Below are 22,684 nucleotides of genomic sequence, written 5' to 3'. Positions count from 1 at the left end.
AGGAAGACAAAAAAGAGAACAAGTTATAGGGTATTACAGAACATTATTTAATGTCTTCTGGAAGAGGAAGACCTTTTTTTGACAGCCAAGTCATTGCTTGGAGAATCTTACCTTGGTTGGAAAATAGCGGCTAAACTTGAACTTTTTCAGAGTCAGAGTCATGGAATATGTTCCAAAGAAGAGAATGAAAGACATGAGAGCCAAGTCAGGGACAAATTTACAAGACGTCCCCACCAGACTTCCTCCATATTTCAGGCATTCCTTTTTGCTCAACTGAGTCCAGTCCAGAACTGTTACATTAATAGGGTTATACTTGAAGGATAAGAAAACAAACCATATTATTCAGGTACTGAAGAATAAAACAGTAAGTTAAATTCCTACATGCAAGAGATACAAACCTACTAATTCTTTTAAATATTATATATAACAGAATAATAACATTGGGAAGGGACTTCTGAGATCTTCTAGTCCAATCCCTGCTCAAGCAGGAAACCCTATACCATTTCAGACAAGTGGCTGGCCAGTCTCTTCAGTGATGAAGCCCCCACATCCTCTGAAGGCAAGCCACTCCACTGGTTGATGGTTCTCATGGTCAGGAAGTTTCTCCTCAGTTCCAGGTTGCTTCTCTCCTTGATTAGTTCCTTGTCCAGCGGCCTTCAGGTGCTTTGGAGAATAGGTTGACCTCCCTCTTGTTTGCGGCAGCCCCTGAGATATTCGAACACTGCTAGCTCTAGTCCTTTTCACTAGAGTAGGCATACCCAATTCCTATCTATCTATTTATCTGTCTGTCTGTCTGTCTGTGTATGTGTATATATAATATTTTTTAAAAAAACAGCCAAAATCATAGCTGATGATACCATTGAAGAGAGGGCTTCCCATAGGTAATGGGGAAGATAGAAGATATTTTAAAAGTAGAGTTTTTGTTTAAAGGTATCTGTTTTGTAATTTAAGCTGCGACTGTTAATGTATCTGCAAATTTTTGTAGAATTCTTTTCAAGATTAGCACTATTTTCACACACTAGAACAGATTGGGCTCTTTTAAAGGGACTGTAGAATGCAATTGATCTGAGTAATCTCAAAGTGTTCTAAGCCAAAGATCCGAGTCCACCCAGTGAATGCAAAAACAATCCCTAACTGGCAGTAAGAGTCAGAATTCAGCCTGGTAATTTGGAATTTATAAACTCCCAGAACACAATCCCATAACTATGTATTTTCAAGTCCTCTTGCATTCATTGGAACTGACTTCCAACCCCTGATAAAGAATTGGAGTCTATATATTTTCCTATAGTCTCCTTCTTGCCAGAAAACACCTGGTGGTTAGTATCAAATTTGAAAGGATAATCATGATACTTTCTTGATTGCTGGCCTTGATCAGTTGATCTATAGACTTTTGTAGATGGAGATACAAATTGGGAAGTCTCTCTTAGGGATAGCAAATGATGTGTATTTTGCATGGAGGGCTTTCCCAAAGTTATCAATTTAAGTGTGCTTATCAGGAAGTGGATGAGAAACAATTCTGATCATTGCCATCAAATGGTCAGGATTGATCACTGGAACAAGGAATTGTTCTCACAGCTCTAAGAGGTTCTAATTCATGTCTCTTGAAGCCTCTCTGCACTGATTAGATAAGAGATGGACCACCTTTTGGGGCCCAGGAAGCGGCCACCCACCACTGATGAGAAAAGAGAGGTACTATAATCAGTTTTTGCTCTTGCTCTTGTTATAGTGCTAAACAAAGATACACACAGTATTTTGGATTGGCGGGTGGGAAGAAAAGAGAAGAAAAAACTTACCATAGAAATATTAACATTGTTTGGTACCAATGGAACTGAAGCATTGAACAATGTTGTATTTGCTGCAGAAAAGGAGTTTGTAATTATTAAAAAAACATATTAAGAAAAAATATTACTCCATAATACAATATCATATTTTTCATTTGAACCTTTTGAAAAATTCTCTTTTGGCTACACATATTTTTGACCACCATCTCACCATCTGGAAAAACCCCATTTCAAGTATTTACAGAACTCTCTGAGCTTGGAATCCAATGAAAAGAAGCCTTGTAAGAATGACATCCCCACAGCTTGTAAATAAACAGTTCGATAAGCTACAATGTTGTTCTAATTCGTGCAGAAACGTCTCCCTAATTAACCTAAAATGTGCTCTTTCAACTGGGATCTGAGAAACCAAGGAGGAGGCATCTTTAATTCCAATTTAGTTGGAGGACAGAATTCATAGTTGGGGTGGATCCTATCTACATATTACTTTCTTCTCCAGATGTTTTTGGTGACAATCAAAATCCACTATGCAGTAATATAGAGACACCTCCATCTTTACCAGGGGTAGGCAACCTCGGCTCTTTTATGACTCATGGACTTCAACTCCCAGAATTCCTGAGTCAGCTATGAGTTGAAGTCCATGAGTCATAAAAGAGCCGAGGTTGCCTACCCCTGATCTATACCAATGTGATCTAATCATAGTGGATCTAGATGGTCTGTATTGTCACAGAGTTCTGAGGTGGATGACTCAGTGGTGCCAAGGTCCCTTTAGGTGTCATCATTGGGTGGTGTGCTTATTATTTTTAAGATGGAGAAGAGCACCGTGACATTGCTTACTTTCCATTGCCTGAAAATAACCTCTAAAGGCCAAGGCCTTACCCAGAGTTCCTTTACAGGGAAAGCAGAAAGTGTCAGGGCCAATATTTCATTTGTGTGATAAAAGACCCACTGACTTCCTCACCAATAAGATTGGGGTAACTCTTCTCTCTGCCCTCAGCTCAGAGAAATGTACATGTCTCTTGGATTTGGGGGTCACTGATCATAACTCCCCCCACTAAGATAAAAACAAAAACAAAAGGTACTTTCTCTAATTCTTCATCTGCCACATCTATCCTATTCTAGAAAAAGATCAAGGGTGGACCAAGCAGGATACATTTCGTGACATGTAAATAGAAACTCTACATTAAGTCACAGTGCAGAATAGCTAACAAAAAAGCACAATAGTATTTATTGTTTTGAAACATCATTCTGGATGGGGTTGCACTTCCCCAGACAGACCTGGTGTGCAACCTGGTGTTTCTCCTGGACTTGTGACTCTTGCTCAAAGAGCAGGTGGTGGTCATGGCTAGGGGGTCTTTGTTCATGCTGTGCACCAGTTGTGCCCTTACCAATGAGGCTCTGCACATAGTCACTCATGCCTTAGTCATCTCTCGGATGAATCACTACAACTTGCTCTACAAGGGGCTACTCTACTTTACAAAGGAAGCTACAGCTGGTGTCTAGTACAGTGGCATGACAGTCCTGGGGGCCCCTAGGGTGGCCAAATCCCTCTGCTGTTTTGCAAGCTGCATTGATTACCAGTTTGCTTCTGGGTCCAATTCATGGTGTTGATTATTACCTTTAAAGACCTATATGGGATAGGCCCAGGGTATCTGAGAAGCCATCTCAGCCAAATGGGATTAGCCCGTCCCATTCAGGCTGGCGGAAGAGGCCTATTACAGATCCCATCTGCTGAGGAATTCTTGGTCCCAACCTTGTGGAACACTCTGCCACCAAAGGTGAAAACTACTCCCATCCTTTTGACCTTCCAGAAGGGTAATAAAAGTTGGTTTTGTCAGTGTGAAGTTGCGCGAGGAACCTCTAAGTTTATCCAGGTCATCCGTCTGAACTATTGCTGCTCCGTAGGGGACCCTGGTCAAAGAGACACAAAAGCACAAGCAGCCAGAAGCCTCTCTTTGGAAGGCTGTGAATATGTCCTCCGGCCTAGGGCTTATGGAATGACCATCCTGGCAAGAGAGCAGGGCAGAAAGGCAGGGCATGTTGTGGGTCCCAGGTACCAAGGGCATCTGGTGGGACCTAGAAAAAGAGCCTCGCTCTGGAACGTCATTTCCCGAGAGGTCAGTCTGGGTCCCCACCTTGTTGCTTTTCAGAAGGTCTCAAAGAGATGGTTTTGTCAGCAGGCTTGGGGGATCCCATTCAGAGCTGATCAAGTGGCTTGTCTTTTTTATTGTTACCCTCACAGGATGGGGGGCTTAAATTGTGGGGGTTTATCTGTGGATTTTTAATGCAGGATAATTTTTTCTGGAGGCAAACAATGTTCACACAATTAATGGAGAAGCAGTTGCTGGTTTAGAATCAGATTTCCTACTGCAAAGAAAGTACTGAATTTCAGAGGAAAAATATAAAGAACTGGACTCTTGCTATTCATTCCAGATTTTTTTAAATGTTGCTTCTCCCTACACCAGACGTTTTCTGAAAAACAGACATATTCGGGTGGCTTTTAATAACTTCAAGTGTAAAATAACTAATTCTTCTATTGGATGAATAATGCTTTTTTAATGGCTGATTTAATGCTTTCTGTAGGTTGCGTATGCTAAAGTAGAAATAACAATAAAAATAAGAGTATCAAATATTTAATAATATTTATAAAATGATACTCACTTGAGAATGAAACCAGCCAAATAGAAGGGTGCAGCAGAGACAAATATGGTATAAATAAGTTAAAGTAATCAAAAACGTTGATTTGCAAAAATAAGAGTAATGAAAAAATTAAGAGGTCTTAAAAGAATGTTATGGATACTCCCCAGTGGCATCTAGAAGGGAGATCAACAAAATGGGTGCAGTAGCACAATAAAAGCCGCCCCTTTTGTGGGTCAATACAAACATGTACAAAGGAGCGGAGCTTCAATCCGATACTGAGACTACATCAAGATTTTTTATTCCCCAGTCTGAATGCCACTGACATTATGGAAAGGTGGGATTCAGTTTTAAACAGCTAAAATAGAGGATAGAAAACATTACTGTTATTTTCATCTACAAGCTAACTACCATCCATATTTGAGCATATCAGGGATTGGTTCTGGATTCTTCACAGCCATTGAGCACATATCTAGATCACAGGAATTCCTGACAAAACATCACCTGCTGTTTGGCCTGCAGTGCTGTAGGGTCTACAAGGCTCCTATGGAGACACTTCCATAACTACACATGCCAAGCTGCACCCAGAGATTAGACAGATAAATGCTAGGTACTAGATGATATAGATAGCTTAGATAGATAGATAGAAGTAGATAGATGATAGATAGATGATAGATGATAAATTAGATAGATAGATAGATGATAGATAGAGATAGAAAGAGAGAGATGAAAGAGAGATGTTCAGAACACGTTTTGCATAAATTGACTAACATGCAAATCACATTTGCTTTGGAAAACAAGTGATAAAAGGAGGTGTGTGTGTGTGTGTGTGTGTGTGTGTGTGATCTCCTAATCAGAGTAGGCATGTTTACATTCTTGGTAGGTCTATTTGGTTTTGCTAGGAAGATACTGGTTTATTAGTCACATTTTATATTTTGGCTGCCTTTTAATTGACATTTTAAAAATACACTTTGTTATACTTGACAGTGTTGCTTTATTCTTTTAATTGTATTCTGTTCTATCAGCTTTTACTAATAACGTGACTAATAACTTTCCCAATGGATACGAATCATTTTAGAAATAACACACTTTCTGTTTGCAACATTGCTTATTTCATACATTTGCACTCCCTTCATAATCATGGTATGGGGACCGAGATTCCCTTTCTCTTTCACTTGCTGACCCACAAGATTAAGAGGAGGAGGAGGAGAAGGAAGGATGTTAGTAGACCAAAGAATGACCAGGCTTCCTTCACATACTACACTGAATCTTCTTGGCAGCATATGGTAAAAAGGCTCCATTTAAAAGGCCCAAAGTTGAGATGTGGACTCCAATTGCAGATCTTTTGCTGCATTCACATAATTAGAAGCCCTCCCCCAAGGGAGGCTCAATTCATTCAGTTTTACGTTAGGATTATGAACTGAGTTGAAAGACAAATAAAACTTGCTGGCTTTATTTTCCCCGCTTGTCTAAGCCCAGTGTATACCTTGTCCTCCTGATTTCTTTTATCCAAAGAAACATGCAGAAACTAAAGTGTTTAATTAACAGGGACAAGTTTAATACACCCCTCTCCAGCCCCTTGAGACCGAGAGCATCCATCAAACAAAAACTTTTCTAGGTCCTCGGCTCAGACTCCTGTTTCACAATTCTTAATGGAACTTTTTTGCAGGAACGGATGGGAACAAATGGAAAGAAAAGAAACTGCCCATGTCTCAGTTAAATTCATCTGAAAGCACCTGGGAACTTCTGCTACCCCACCCACATTTCATAGAACATCGAATAAGGTTGGAAGGGACTGTGAAGACCTCCAAGTCCAACCCCTTGCTCAAGCAAGTGACTGCATGCCATTCCGGATAAATGGCTGGCTTCTTGAGCCTCCAGTAATGGAGCACCCACAGTTTCTGGAGGCAAGCTGTTCCACTGATGAATTGTTCTCATTGACAGGAAATTTCTCCTTAATTCTGGGTTGGATCTCTTTGATTAGCTTCCACCCATTATTTCTTGTCCTGCCTTCCAGTGCTTTGGAGAATAGATCCATCCCTCTTTTCTGTAACAGCCCCACAAACATTGGAAGGCTGCTATCAGGTCACCCCTAGATCTTCTGTTAAAGCAAACATGCCTAGTTCTCTCAATTGTTAGACTCCAGAGCCCTCATATTTGTTGCTCTTCTCTGCACTTTCTCGGGGGTCAATACTTGTTTTGTATCAGAACTGGGCACAGTATTCCAAGTGTGGTCTCACCAATGCAGTATAAAGTGATAATATCACAATGCATTGTTCTGTCTTATCAAGAAGCAGGCTGTGATCTACTTTGCAAAAGCCTTTCTGAAATCTAAATATAATATGTCCACAGCATTTCACTGGTCCACTCGTTTAATCACTTTGTCAAAGCCTAAAGTAAGATTTGTTTGGCATGGAAAAAACCCCTGTTGGTTATAACTTTGCTTGCTTTTAGGCGTTTGCTGATCTGTTGCTTCATTAACTTTTCCTAGATGTTCCTACATATTGATGTCAGGCTGATTGGTCTATAATTTTGGGGGTCTAGGTTTTTTTCCCTTTCCTTTTTTTTTCTTTTTGAAGATGGGAACCACGTCTGATCCTTCCCACTCTTCTCCTAGTTCCCTGGTACTTCAGGATCTTACCTTAGGGAGCACCTGCTACCAGCATCAGCCTCCCATCGTCCTGTGCGCGCCCACAGGGAGGGCCTCCTTAGGGTTCCGCCAGTTAGAGATTGCCGGTGGGTGATTCCCAGGGGGAGGGCGTTCTCTGTGAGTGCGCCCGCCCTTTGGAACGAACTGCCGATGGAGCTTCGGACTGCCCCCAACCTTCGCTCTTTTCGCCGGGACTTAAAAACCTGGTTGTTCAAATTGTCTGGCCTGGACTGAGGGATTTTAAATTTTAAAGTGTTTAATTAAATTATATTAAATTAATTTTAAAATTTTAATTTTACTGTTATTAGGAATTGTGGGCCTGTACTAATTTAATTCCATTTTATTCTTTTTTGTACTGTTTTAATTGCCCTGTGAACCGCCCTAAGTCCTTTGGGAATAGGGCGGTATATAAATTCAACTAATAAATAAACAAACAAACAAACAAACAAACAAACAAACAAACAAACAAATAAAAGATTTGGTTCAGTGGTTCTGAGATAACCTCTGCCAGCTCCTTCAGAACTGTGTCATATAATACATCTGGTCCTGGTGATTTGAACTTGTTTAGAGTGAATGGGTGTGCTCTTACCATTTTCTCTTACCATTTCGCAAAGCTTTGTTGTGCCTTTTTAACCCCAGTCTCTGCTTAATGGGATTTGGATTACAGACTTTTTTAAATCCCATTTTATCCCTGTACATATATGCAGCTGCTGGTCATCTAGGATGTGGCCTGAGGTGTCATCACAATGCAAATGATACCAGCTTTATCTGTCTTTTATTTTTCCAAACTCTTTAATTTCATTCTCATTTTATGGTAATTTATATCGTATTAGATTTTGACGAACAACATGCTGCTGCCTAGTTAGTATGGCATTTTTATTTTGTATTTCATTTGACCAGAATTCTCATTGGATCGCTAAAGGAATGTTTAACATTGTTCTTGTTTGCAGTTCTAGTATTGAATCCATTTTGTGAGATAACAAAAGCAAGGTTTCTCAAATGGTTTTTTAAAATATCTCTACAGTGAAAAATAGATTCATTAAACCTAAGTCAGGTTGGTAAAGTCATGCTTTAATTATCTTTGCCCTTCTTTCCATTTCTCATACTGATACCATTTCATGAGTTCATGAAATGGTTCTATGAGAAAAAAAGCCCTGCTTATTAGAGAGGACATGGATCTAAAATTTCATTGATTTGGAAATGGTATTTTATATTCAATACAAAATACATCAGAGGATTTGCTAAAAATGGAACTATCATTATGTTGAAACCAACAACAGAAGCTTCCTGTACTACACTTAGATCACCAGTCACATTAGTAAAGGTTTAATATGGATTCCATTTTGACAATTGTGAATTGTTAAGCATGACTGGTGTTAACTATCCCATGGTTAGCATGTCTGCTATGAACTGCAGTTTGTGATGTGCAATAATAAAGGAAACGCCTTCAGACTTGTTCTATGTATATCTATTAAGCCAAAGAGAGATTAGATTGATTGTAACCAGCTGCTTTTCCTGATTCCCTTTGCTAGGGAGACTGTGTTTCAATATCTCTTTTTCAACTCTGATGTTTGACTGAGCTGGGAACTGTAGTTGTAACAATGGTATTCTAGTGGATATAAAAGGCTTCATAGGAATTACATTTTATATCTTTTATATCTTCTTTTTGCCAGGGAGAAAATGAATGAACAGCAATTTTTAAATTCTGATAAACTGGGAATTTCAGTTCTAATAGTGGAACATTCACTAAGGTCTCCTATTATGTTTAACTACGGTAATATCTTTTTATCTCTCTTAAGCCAAAATGAAAATCACGAAACTATATGATTTTCCTGATTCTACTTGTTAGAACATTAATAAATATCTCTTTTTCAAACCCCACCTTTCACTGAGCTGGGATCCATATGTCTAGGAGAGGAATTGTTCATTCATTATGAAGCATCACACAGATTGCAATATGTTTGATCAATGAATTTGCTTTCACTCTCATAGGCCTCCTTCAAACTGCACTTTCTATCCTTAAATCTCTCTTAAATGAAAGGGAGAATCATGAAAACAAACGCATGTCTCCTTCAAATTTGAGGTTTGCCTGAGCTGCATTCACTATAATAGTCCCCATATGAATTGCAACTTGTACCTTTGAATCTCTCTTAAGACAAAAGGAGGATCCTGAAACCAAGTGGGATAGCAGGATTACATGCCTCTTTTTCAAATTTGAGATACGCCTGAGCTGGGTACCTTAATACCTAATGGAATACTGCACAGAGTATAATAGGCCTGCTATGTATTGTAAGTTATAGCTCTTTTAAGATGGACTTCCAGTGAAAATGCCTGACTGACAATCTGGGGGGAGCTTCCTCTGAACTGAAACTTCTTCAACTACTAGTTTAATATGGCTCTCCTGCATTAGGGAGAGTCCTAGAATCAAGCCACCAGCAGCGGTCTGCAGGAAGCCCCAGGAGCTGAGTTTCGGAGCATCCAGGGAGCTGTTCTGTTAGGGTGGGGTGGGGGGACAGGGCTGCAACCAATTCGCTGTTGAAAAAGCGGCGGTTTGAAATTTATTTGTCAAAAAGACAATGCCATGCCTTTTACTTCTTAATCATTTTATTATCGTGATTATTATTATCTTTATTAATATCATTATTATTAAGCTAAAAGAGGCTCTTTTCAGTCACAGCCTGTTATTCCTTTTTGAATATGTACCATTTTTTAGATTTCCTTATTGCTAAACGACAAGGAAGGAAGCTGCTAGAAACACTAAAATGAGGAAGCACGGTGTACCTTTTCTTTAACACTGATGGAGAAACATAAGGATATAAAACTGTGGTTTTATTTTATTATTTTAGGTAATCTGTAGCTTTTAACTGTTTTGTTGTAGATGGCTGAAATTTTCTGATTTTTATGAATTCTGAATTTACTTGTTGACCACAAGAGGGAGTGAAGAAGAAACTTGGACAACCAGTTTCCTTGTTCAAGTGTCTCTTTCAAATTTTATCTTTGTCTTAAAAGGGAATCTTCTATAATGTGCTTCATACACATTGAAAGTTCTATCTCTGAACCTTTCTTAAGACAAGGAGAATCAGAAAAGTAAATAGTTTTTCTGATTCTCCTTTGTAGATGATTACACCTCTTTTCCAAATTTAATGGTTGCTTGAGCTGGGAATTTTAGTTCTAAAAAGTAACCCTGTGTTCACTATAATTGGCCCGAAATGATTTGCGTTATATATTTGAATATATAATTTGTCTTAAGACAAAGCAATAATCACAAAAGCAAAATGGTTTCCTGATTCTCCTTCATGGAGAGAACATGATTGCATGCCTTTTTTTCTTCTAAATTTGATGTTTGCCTGGGGTATGAATCTTCTCTTTTTCAAAGGTTTGCCTCAGTTGGGGACCTTAGTTCTAAAACTGGATGTCTGTATTTACTATTAGTGGTCATTGGGATAGCAATAAGATATATCTTTGTATATCTTTTAGGTTAGTCATATGAGCAAGTGGTTTTCCTGATACTCCTTTCTAGGGAGAACAAGAATCAAATTATATTATGAAGCTGCTGCCTTGTCAGCGATAAGTGATTGGTTTAATTTAACACAAGTGAGATTATTAAATCTTGAGGGCCATGATTTGCTATTTGGATGGCATGCATATTTATTGTATGATAAGAAGGTGGACAATGTGTTCAAGATACATATTTTAAGGTATGCTCTGTTGCGAGTTTGGAAAAAGTACAGACACAAGTTAAATTATAAGATACCTATTTGGGCAATACCTAAACACGCAATAGAAAATATAAATGTTGGATTTAAACATGATGTGATTACATATAAGGAAATTTTGAGTTTTGAGAGGAATGTATGGCAATTAAAGCCATATAATATTTTAAAAGAAGAAAAGATTGTACAAACCTGGTTTCAGTATGGGCAATTACAGGCTAGGTGGAAAGAAGACCAGAAAATTGGTTTCTCAATGATTGATGAAAATTTGGTAAATTAGAGATCAAGGTCAAGCACATATTAAAAGGATATATCTTGCATTGATAGAAATTGATTCAGAGACGGAACTTGTTAAAGACTGTATGATAAAGTGGGCTCAGAATTTTCAAGAAGTCATTACAATGGATACTTGGGAAAAGATTTGGGTGAGAAATGTAAAATTTACGCAAGCTCAAAACTTAAGAGAGAACTTCTATAAGATGTTTTATAGGTGGCATTTAGATCCTAAAAAATTAGCAAGTATATATCCGAATTGCCAGCCTAAATGTTGGAGGTGTGGTGGTGAAGATGCAACGTATTTTCATATATGGTGGACCTGTAAAAAGGTTAAAGCTTTTTGGATTGAAATTTGGTGGAACATGCAAAAGATATTTAAGAAAAGGATAAAGTTTTGTCTGCAACTGTTTTTACTGGGTATTATTACTGATACTACTGTTGTGGACACTAAGCTGATGTTGAATTTAATTATGGCAGCGAGACTTTTAGTAGGGCAATATTGGAAGAAAGAAGAACTGCCGACTATAGAAGAATGGACTTTAAAAGTTTCCAACCTGGCGGAAATGGCAAAGATCCCAGCGTACTTGAAAGACCAGTCGCAACAGAGATATATTGTGGAGTGGAGAAGATGGACTGATTATATCCAGAATAAATATGGGACTAAAAAGTTTCATTTAGCATTTGAATAAGTATTGATGTGATATTTATATTGCTTGTAGTTATTTTATAAGAGTTAAAGTGCGATAGATTTAATAGTTTATTGATGTTTGCGTAAGGTAGACTATGATTGTTTGTATTTTTATACCCTGTATTGAGCTCTGGGAAGTCGGGGAGGGGGGAGGGGGAGGGGAGGGAAGAGTTGGGGAGGTTTGGGGAGAGGGGAGGGGGTTGGGAGGGGTTTTGTTTTTTAAAAAAAAGTACTGTAAAACTTTTCAATAAAAAAAAGAATCAACATCTCTTTTTCAAATTTGATGTTTATCAGTCAGGAAGTTTAATTCTAATAGTGGAATTCTGCATTGCAACCTGTTTGAATCTCTCTTAATCTAAAGAGAAAATCATGAAATCAATGGGTTTTCCCAATTTTCCATGCTAGGGAGAACATTATTCAATATTTGTTTTTCAGTTCTGATATTTGAATTTGAAATTTCAGTTGTAATAGTGCAATTCTGGATTCACCATAATAAGACATTTAATAGCTATTTGAATGGGTTTTGTTCTTAGTTCTTTGCTAAGAGACATTCATGAAATTATGTGGTTTTTCTTGTTAGGGAGAATATTAATCGATAACTGAATCATTTCTGATTCGGAATCCATTTTATTACCTCCTTCAATAATGTATTGATTTCAATAATAATGTTATTGGTTTTAAAGGAAATAACAATTTGTGAATCAAGCTGTGTTTTATTATTCCACTTGTTATAGAGAATACGTAGCAAGTGCTGTTTGAGATATCTGATATTCTATTTATCTGGAAACTACATAGCTTACATTTTGATTTAGTATTTAAGATAAAGATATTCTAGGGATTGCTGATAAAAGACATGCCTCTCATACTATCAAAATTCAAAATTCTTACTTGGTTGCTAAGGGATGTAATGTTTGTCAATCTGTTGTTTTGATTTCCATTAAGTGAAAAAGAGATTAATGAAACAAAGTGGTGTTCCTTATTCTCCTACAACTTTGATCAGTTTTTCAAGTCTACTATTGATTTGGTAGGGATGCGGTGGCTCAGTGGGTTAGGACGCTGAGCTTGTTGATCAGAAGGTCAGCAGTTTGGTGGGTCGAATCCTGAGTGCCGCGTAGCAGAGTGAGCGCCTGTTACTCGTCCCAGCTTCTGCCCACCTAGCAGTTCGAAAGCACGTAAAAATGCAAGTAGAAAAATAGGGACCACTCCGGTGGGAAGGTAACAGCGTTCCGTGCGCCTTTGGCATCTAGTCATGCCGGCCACATGACCACGAAGACGTCCTCGGACAAGCTCTGGCTCTTCGGCTTTGAAACGGAGATGAGCACCGGCCCCTAGAGTTGGAAACGACTAGCACGCATGTGTGGGGGAACCTTTACCTTTACTTATTGATTTGGAATGTTCAGTTTTTACATTTGAATTCTGTGTTTAATATAGAACATATCCTCGGGATTGTTAACTGGAGAACTGTCCACACTGGGATGAGCAACACACAGCATTTTCATCACAATTCATAATGCTCATTTGAATGCTAAATGTAAGCCCACAGTTGACTTTCCCCTTGTTTACACTTCTGCTCTTTGTCTCCATTTTTTGACATGTAGTAAAAAGGAAGGTTTTTCAGTTTTGTTGCTTTGATCTCTCTTAAATAAAAACGAGATTCAGGAAACTAAGTAGTTTTCCTAATTCTTCTTGATAGCTTTTTTCAAATCTGGAACTTCATTGATTTGGAAACATATAAACTAAAGTTTCCAAATCCATGAAATTCCAGATCTGATTGTATTTTAACTGTATTGATATAAAATACATATAAATATAAAATACATCATAGTGGTTGCTAATATGAGGACTGTCTTATCAAGTCGAGACCAACATCATAAGTGTCCCACATTTGTGCTTTGTTCACAATTTAAAATTGTCATTGGATTACTAAAGGAACACTTTGGTTAACTTTGCCCTTGTTCACTTCTATTATGATCCATTTTGAAGTGAGGTAAGAAAGCAAGTATTTCAAATTTGTTGTTTCGATCTCTCTTATGTGAAAGATATTCATGACCTCAAATATTCTTCCTGATTCTTCTTGGTTGAACAAAATATGGATCGACTGTTTTTCAAATCTGGCATTCCTTTGACTTGGAAACTTCTGTATATATAACTGTATTTTTTATTAAATATAAGACAGTATAGGGCCTACTATTTGGGATATGGGTGGTTTAAAGTGATTTTAAAATAAAATAAATAATGGTGTCACCTCTGCAATCTTATTCCTGTTTAGAGGCTGGCCTGCTCTATGTTTAAGAGGCACTGGGAGTGTTCCACAACAGCTCTAATGCTCAGAGGTGGGCATGCATCAGCCTTACAGTCGTGGACTGACGAGTGCGAATTGCCTACAGACAGTTTTGCTGCAAGAAACACCCAACACTGAAACTTATTGTGCTAGAAAAGGCTTCAGGTTTCTCAGTAAAATGGTCCTGGCACAGTCAATTTTCAGTAACTTCCATTCCCTCTTGTGATTATATTTACTTCTGCTGGACAGGAAGGACGGCATTGTATGGAAGTGCCATGAAACCAAACACTTGGTTCAGCATACGTTTATGATACAACCTTGGCAACAGAGGGAACCCTTGTCATATTCTGACAAATGTTCGATTCAGGTTTTGCTGGTTAAGCTATTTCCAATTTCGGACAGAAAAAATGATACTAACTTGCATTTGCAAAAAACTTTCAGAAGTCTTTGGAAGTTGTTTTCAAAAGTGCACAATATTGAGCATGAAATAGTGCTCTGTTATAAAGGGCAATGCAATGGCTGTGCACAGGATTTGCACTTACCTGCATCTGGAGCTATGCATTCACATTTATACATAGTCACATAGTCTGGGTTGTAGTCGACATTGATAGGGTAGACCTTAAAGGCTCCAATCATCTTTTTAATGGCATCGTAGATGAAGATGAAGCTAATCAGAGTGGAGAAACCTTCTTCAGTGAAGCGAGTGATGTACTTAATTATGAAGCTGGCATCTGTAGCCACCAGAATAAGGCACTGGGCCGCTGAGTGCAAGCCGATCCAAAGGCGAAACTCTAGGTAATCAATACTGTTACCTCTGAGGGGGAGAACAGAAACACTTTGTTGATCACAACAGCACAAACGCAGCCGCAGCCACAGCAAGGTATTATATTCTGACAATGAAAAAGTATGGCAACAGAAACACATTGTTGGCACTGCCATAAGTAAATTTCTATGCCTGCAGAAATGTACCTGACATTCTGAAGCAGTTTAGATGCAGCAGTCCCACTGCATCCTCATGGCAAGCCAGTCTGAAAGGGCAACTTAAGAAAGCACAAGCGGCTACTCATGTAACATTATAGGTGAGTCTATTTGCATCGCATATGTGGGAGAAGGCAGTGGGCAGCATCGTGGCAAAAGAGGGCAGAGAGTAGGGCTCTGCCCTCTGGATGTGATCTAACTGGTAGTACCTGATAAATGTGGTGAGTTTCTCACAGGTCTGGACAGTCTCCTGTTTTGAAGAACCACAACCGGTCCTGTTACGTTAGCAAATGGAGTCTTAGTGATTTGTAGGACTTGTTTTGGATATTTAGGGCGTTAATTGCTGTGCTTGACACCTAAATTTTGCTCCTTTCAGACGTCAATGTTTTGCTCCTAACATTTGACCATTGTGGCCCTGCAATTGTGAAGTGAGATCTCAAGAGCTGATGATGAGCTATGGAAAGTCCACATGGACTTTGGCATGTGGTATATTCTACTATAATTGATTGCCTTCAGTTGAATAAGTCTGACAACTGAAAAGAAACAAGTTTCATAAGTTTTGATTCACTATTTGAGATAGGCTGCCACATAAATGTGCTAAACAAACAAACAAACATCTCCTGCGGCTCCCAGTCTTCTGCTGTGTGTAGTCCAAAAAAAAAAGTGGGACTAAAAAAGTTTAACCAATCAATTCAAATATGCAGGGTAGGTGCATATCTCGCCTTGGTTCCACTCTTCAGTCAAACCTTGTTCTGTGCATGTGCGCATGTACGTGCATTCACACACATTTTTTGCGGCTCCCAGTTTTTCCTTTTGTGAGGGAACCGGTTCCGAGTGGCTCTTTCACTGTTTCAAGTTGCTGACCCCTGGGCTAGACATATCTAGTTCTCTTAACAGTTTACCATCCAGTTCATTTCTGTCACTCTTCTCTGCAATCTTTCTAAGCATCATTTTTGTATCCTGGTGACCAGAACTGGATGCAGTATTCCAAGTGTAGACTCACTAGTGTGGCATAAAACAGTATGTCAATGCTGCAAACATTGACATGTTTTTGCACTGACAATATAAGAGGCCACTTTTGCTTTAACTGTTTGGTTTTGAATCACTAAAGCGTGGGAGGAATGCAATCCGGGTGTTTTGAGAAGATAAGGTCTAGCCCACGGGTAGGCAACCTCGGCTGGCTCAGGAATTCTGGGAGTTGAAGTCCACGAGTCATAAAAGAGCTGAGGTTGCCTACCCCTGGTCTGGCCGCTTCAGAAGGGAAGTGAAACTTCATGTGTTAAATTAATTGGTAAATTAATTCATGACGTGTAAATAAGGGAGGGAAATTCTGTATGATGTGGTGTGTGAAGGGGAGGAAAATTCAGATTCTGGCATCCACCCATGAGTGCCGATGCTCCATTTTTATTATTATAGACTTTTTTTGAAATAATCATGCAGTGTACTTTGAACTGTCTTATTAATCGGAACCATGACACGGTATAATCACTTCTCATGATCTTGATGCTATACTTCTGTTGATGCAGCCTAAAACTGCATTGGCTTTTTGGGCAGCTGCAGCACACGGCTGGCTCAAAAGGGGTTGTCCACTAGGACTCTCTCCCACAGTTGCTGCTGTTGAACCAGGTACTGCCTATTCTATACCTGTGGAACATGCTCTGTTTTTAGCAAACTCATGCTGGCTTCTAGTACAGATAGTCCTTGACTTACAACCACAATTGGGCTCAAAATTTATGTTGCCAAATGAAACATTTGTTAAGTGAGTTTTGCCCCAATTGTTAAGTGCATCTGGCTACCCAGATCTTCACAGTTGTCAAGTTAGTGACATGGTTAAGAGAACCTGGCTGCCCCATTGACTTTGCTTGTCAGAAGATCGCAAAAGCAGGCCACGTGACCCCAGACACTGCCATCGTCATAAATAATAATAATAATAATAATAATAATAATAATAATAATAATAATAATAATAATAATAATAATAATTTAGTTTCTTTTCAAATATGAACCAATTGCCAAGTGTCCAAATTTTGATCATGTGACCCTGGGGATGCTGCAACTGTTATATGTGTGAAAAACGGTCGTTAATTTTTTCAGTGCCTTTGTAACTTGGAACGGTCACTCAATGTTGTAATTGCCTTGCTCGTTACTAGTTCCTTGGACTAATTCCATTTCATTTCTTGAGCTAATAGCGCCCAAGAGGCAAAGAGAACAATGAGGAATTGTGGCCAGTACTTTGTGATGTCCAAAGACTGCAAAGGATAATTGTTCCCTGTCCAGTTGGAAAGGGAAACTTACAACACCCCCACACATCATATCAACCAGGCACGGATTTCTGAAGCAGCCAAAGAGGCCTTCACGTACTTGCTGAAATCATATAGCAGCTTTTCAAAGATGAGGATGGGCCCTGTGCTGCTCAGGATGATGAGGGGCTGCCCTGCCAACAGGCAAAACGTGGAGCCTGCAATTGCTGTCCCCAGGAAGCTCTCCATGACACCCTGGTGGGAGAAACAGAACCATTTGAATCGTTTTCAAAAGCAGGGGCACCACCTGAGTACCATAAACAGTGCAAAGCATGCCTCATGCACTCTGGTGACCCCCCCCCCAGCACTTTTCCATATCTCTAGACAGGGATGCTTGTACTGTCTTGTGTTTCAAGGGTCCTTTTAGCTATGGGGGCAAAATTTGTAGAGAAGGGCATTATCCGTGAGGGTAACGAGGAGCCCAAGTGCCACCACCATTGTTAGGAATCATAGATGGACACGATGAAGCCCCCAAGTTCTTCCAGTCTGTTTTCCTTCTCCGTCTTCTAAAATATTGCCAGGGGATCCATTGGCTGGTGCCTGTAAATTCCCAGGAACTTTTATTTCTAGGTGCACTGAAGGGAGTATAGTAATTGTGATTTTCAGACTGGATATTCAAACTTCAGCTGACTTCTCAAAACAGAACTGAAGGGCGTGCGGAAGTGCCAAAGCCTTCTTATTCCTAGCTGCTCAGGCCTTCTTCAGATGTCAAGGGCCAAAATAGTATGGATTTTACAATGCAAATGTAGAGAATTTGGGGGGCTGTTTGGGAGTCTGGCCTGAACTTGCCTGGTAGTTGTCAGTGGCGTCCCCCAACAAGCCTCCAAATGTAATGGCATTGGCAATGCAACCCAGGTAGATGAAGAGCACAGCAGAGATCGACTGGATATGGAAGCCTTCGTAGAAGTCACTGGGGAACCAGGGCAGTTTCCTCTTGAGATCCAAATACAGCCCCCCGCAAAACCTGAAAAGCAAGCAGGGTTGGCGGTGCTCTCTTTGGACTGAAGGGCTTTCCTCTTCTGTGCCAGTTCAAATTTAGCCCTTAACTTAGGTCCACAAATTATTCTGCTGCTGCTGCTGCTGCTTATGGAAACACCCTTTCTCTCCCTACTGATTTCACCAAGCCCCCCTCTTACTGGCCATCTTTTATTTTCCCTCCTGGATCTTGCCCTGCTAGGTAAGGAATGATCTTCCTGAAGGTCCTGTACTCGAAATGCCAGAGAAACGGTTGCGCTGCATGAGGCTGCTGGGTAACGTTCATGTCGCCCAGTGGTGGCTGAACTACCACAATTTATGTCAATCACATTGGAAGCAGGGATAGGGAGGAAAAGGGTGAGGGGCTATAAGTATGTACCAAAGCTGATTTTACCCATCAGACCTTCGCTGGCCAGGCCATAAGATAGAGTGATGAAGGTTTCTGGAGCTTATACTGCTCTTTTGAGCAGAGACCCTCTTTCCAACATGGATGGAGCAGATGGGATTTAAACACAGCTCTGTAGGCCCATCCTTCTTCTCCAGCAAATGAAATAACTTCTTCAGCTGCAGAGGGATATTCAATACTTCCCTCTACCCCAATAGCAGATTTCCCCCCCCCCCTTCACTACTGTCAGCTGATTGCAGGGACATTTTCCTCACCGTCCAGTCCAGGTCAGTTCCTCTCCGATTTCATGGACAGCAGGAAGATCTTCTTCTTCATTGCCCCCACCCCCACCCCCTGCTGCTCCTCCAGCTGCCCCATTCATCTGGGTTGCTTCGCTCAGAGAAAACACAGATTTTCTAGGAATAAAATGACATGGAATATTAGTAGGCGAAGAGTGCAAATGGGCTCTTGTAACACAGCCAGCAGAGGGCGGCCTTCTCGCCATCCTTGCGGCCAACTCGCTGCCGCCATCTCTTTGCAGGACGTCTCAACACCGTAACTTTGCTGCAGGGAAAGGTTGCTGCGGGCGCTGGGCAGAGAGCCAGGCGGGTGGGCGGCGAGGGGGCTCTCAGAGGAGGGTGGCGATGGGCGGGGCTGCACCGCATGGGAAGCAATGTGGTGTGGTGTCAGCTTTTTTAAAAACTAAAAAAAAATCATCCACCTGGCTTTGGATGGAAAGCACTCAGCACATGACCAGAAAGAGTGCTTTCCCCCAGTGCCAGGTGGAGGATTTCATGGTGTTTCTGGCCATGTGTAGAAAGAAAACCAGCTCTGGCAATGTGGTGGGGAAAAGATAATTCAAAGAGCAAAACCTTCCCCCCCCGACAGTTTGGGTCACATTTTCCAATTAGTCTTCGAACAGTCGTTATGAGAAGAAAGCCCCTGTCCACCACGTCTCTTCAGTGACCTCGATTCTCATGCGAACAGAAACCCCCCTTTCCCCTCCCCCCTCGTTACTGTGGGCAAGCTAGAAGCCTCGTGGCACTTCTGATGCCAGGGATCTTCCTAGCTTGGCACAGAGTCCTTTCATAAGGTTTCCCCAAAGCCAGGTGGGTGTTTTTTTCTGGCCACGTGTAGAGTGCTTCCATGCCGTTTCTGGTCATGTGCAGCCAACACCGATGCTGTGAAAAGAGTAATTCTGAGATGAAGCTTTTTTCCGGTTTGGATGTTCCTGTCCATGCAGCCCCATTTCCGTAACGCATCAGACCCGCAGCTGAATGTGGCTGCAAACTTTGTGATCTGCTTCATGGGCAAGGGTTTGAATGTGAGATGGTCTCACGAGGTCGATGGATCGTTAAGGTGCTTCCAAGTGAAAAGGCATCACGCAGAGATGCAATCATATGAAGCTTTATTCAATGATAGATTAGAGAGAAAGAATTACTTGGCATGAAAGCATTCATGCCTGCATGTGAGAGAGAACAAAAGAAAAGAAAGCAAGCTAGCATAGCATAACTGGAACAGAACAAGAAGCAGGACTAGAACTGAACTGGACAAAGAGCAGCCCCTTGAGCAGAGGTATTTATGGGGGGTCTCAGCCCCTCCCTAACCATAAAACTCTCTCGCCAATGGGGCTGCAGGGGCCTGGGACCCCTGACTCATCAGTGGAAGCAAAGAAGCCTCTTTGCTTCCATCTGATGACCTTTTTGGGTAACTGCCATGGCTGGCACTAAACATCTAACATTGAATGCCACTCAAATCAAGTTTTTTAAAAAGCTGACCTCCCACCCCATTGCTTCCCAAAGCCGCCCTTATTTGCAGGGTGGCAGAGGCTTCACATCCGGTGCAGCCCCGCCTATCGCCGCCCTCCTCCAGGAGCCCCGTCGCCTGCCCGTCTCTCCACCCAGCGTGCGCAGCAACTTGTCCCTGCAGCGAATTTACGGTGTTGAGATGTCCTGCAAAGTGATGGCAGCAGCGAGTTGGCGGCAAGGAGTCGGCGGTGGCGAAAAGGCTGGCCAGGCCAAGGTAGCATCGTCAAGTCCTCCCATTCCATCCTCTAACAACCTCTCTGTGAGGTAGAAGGAGCATGATCAGTCCAAGGTCACCCTCAAATTCTACAGAACTTGAGTCTCCTTGCTCCTCGTCCAGACCTGGGCATTTTACGGGCCCTGAGCCACATCCAGCCCTTTGGCTGTGCCTGTCTGGCCCATCCTGGTTTGTACATAGATCTAAAAATATGAGCACACAAAATACATACACCAATAAATCATGAAAGAAACTGAACTACAGGTCAATTGGAAATTAGAAATCAAATGTAAATAAGCATGCCACAGTAGGCAGGAGAAGCTGCGCAATGGCCTGTACTCCTTTAGACGGTCATGATGGGGCAAGGAGAAAAAGTGCTTTTCTGGACCTGTGCAGCACTCACCCCTCTCCTGGAGCAGCTGGAGGAGGAGGAGGAGGAGGAGGAAGTGGTGGCAGCGGCAGTCATCATACGAGGGACCCAGGCGTGGCCTCCCACCACTGTCTTGGTTGAAGTTACCCAGCTGGCTCTCATGGCTTTAAGGCAGGGCTTTGATGGGCTGTTTGCTAAAACAAGGCTATGGCATGCACTTGAAAGAAAACTGGGACGCCTGTAATTGTGGAGTCTGTCTGGCAAGAACAAAGAACATTTACCCACAGAGAATATGCATGTGCCACACTTCTAACCATTCTAGGTGGTCAGAGGACTGATAACAGTAACAAAGAGTTAGGCATTCTGCACAGCTCAGCTAGAAATTAGGAATAGGGATGGTCTGGAGCAAATAGAATGTGAATTAGATAACTCCAAGGCTTGGAATAGGGATAGCTAAAGACCGATAGACAATTGTTAGATTATTACTAAAACGTTTATTAGATGATATTTCTCATATATCTTCCTGAATAAAGCTGTTTTAATCCTTGGTTCTAGGTCCTGGCATTTTGCTGGCTGCGACCCCTCTTTCTGAAGCGCTTCAATAACAGGAAACAAAACCTGCACCTCATCTCTGGTGTCCTTCTTTGGCTTCGGCACCAGAGCCAGACCCAAACTCCTCACTAGACCAAACATTAAAGATTGGCTGATCCTGTTTAGATACACAACAAATTGATCGAGCTAGATACATTTTTACATTAGGATGGCATTAATGCTGTAGTTCAGCTTTTTCTGTGTATAAATCATGGATGTATGTGTTATGTTTGCTCATATTTTAATATATGTAAAAACCAGGATTAATCCCCAAAGTGGTCCCTTCCTCCTGATATTAGGGAGGAATGAGGCTGCCTTGGATAAAGGAAGCTGGAAACAACAACTTACCTCTTCTCTGCAGAGGGCACTTTCTTGGGCGGCTCTATTCGAACGTTTGGATCCCATCCGCCTGGAGGAAGGACTGTGACTTCATCCAAAAACTCATCTAGTCCTGCTATCAGATCTTCTCTGTCTCTTGCTTTGTAGGCTACATCACTGAATAGCTACACTCAAAAATGAAGAATCGTTAGCTAAGAAGCAGTGGTGGAGAGAGCAGCCAATCTCCTGTGTACAAACTCAGTTAGTTCCTCACTTCTTGAACTATATTTAAGAACAGTATTGAATGCATGAATGAGAAAACATTCTGATTGAATCACTAGAAGCAAGACAATAGAATCACAACCACTGTTTAAAATACCCCAAGGAAAGAGTCTTTTATGCCAACACATTTTGGTTCACCCAATTATCACCTCCTTGCACAAAATATTTAGCAGATCTTTGGGATCAATTAGGTCGCATTGTGCTGTTGCATTTGGAGAGCTCCAAGAAAACATTGACAAGGAGGCAGATGGCAAAGACCTGCAACATTGACTTACATCATCTACCAGAAGGGTAGCAATGGCTCGGCCAATTTCATTGTAGGATTTTGCTTTTCCAGAGGGACCCAGGAGGATAAATAGGAATCTGGTAAAGGAAAGCAAACCAAGATATGAGCATTTGCAAGCCAGCTCAACACTGCTCCCAAATAACAAGCTCCTTCA

The 22,684-nt window shown here is 40.9% G+C and overlaps 1 protein-coding gene across 1 annotated transcript in view; it reads right to left on the bottom strand.

Moving 5' to 3' along the window:
• The window catches only part of SLC4A5 (solute carrier family 4 member 5), a gene marked incomplete at its 3' end in the record, with an annotated part of 56,385 nt that overhangs the window by 14,796 nt on the left and 18,905 nt on the right, over positions 1-22,684 (bottom strand). Inside the window, exons 7-14 of the mRNA XM_081333628.1 lie at positions 22,520-22,607; positions 21,993-22,147; positions 18,937-19,077; positions 18,091-18,265; positions 17,363-17,496; positions 14,566-14,837; positions 1,794-1,855; positions 112-312 (exon numbers count right to left, since the gene is read on the bottom strand). Of these exons, the coding sequence (XP_081189754.1) occupies positions 112-312; positions 1,794-1,855; positions 14,566-14,837; positions 17,363-17,496; positions 18,091-18,265; positions 18,937-19,077; positions 21,993-22,147; positions 22,520-22,607 (1,228 nt within the window). The remainder of the gene's footprint in view (positions 1-111; positions 313-1,793; positions 1,856-14,565; positions 14,838-17,362; positions 17,497-18,090; positions 18,266-18,936; positions 19,078-21,992; positions 22,148-22,519; positions 22,608-22,684) is intronic.

Source organism: Vipera berus (assembly GCF_964194415.1).
Source record: "Vipera berus genome assembly, chromosome: 8".
NCBI classification, from domain to species: Eukaryota; Metazoa; Chordata; class Lepidosauria; order Squamata; family Viperidae; genus Vipera; species Vipera berus.
Note: the sequence above shows the minus strand (reverse complement) of the source record. Positions and strands in the feature narration are given on the sequence as shown.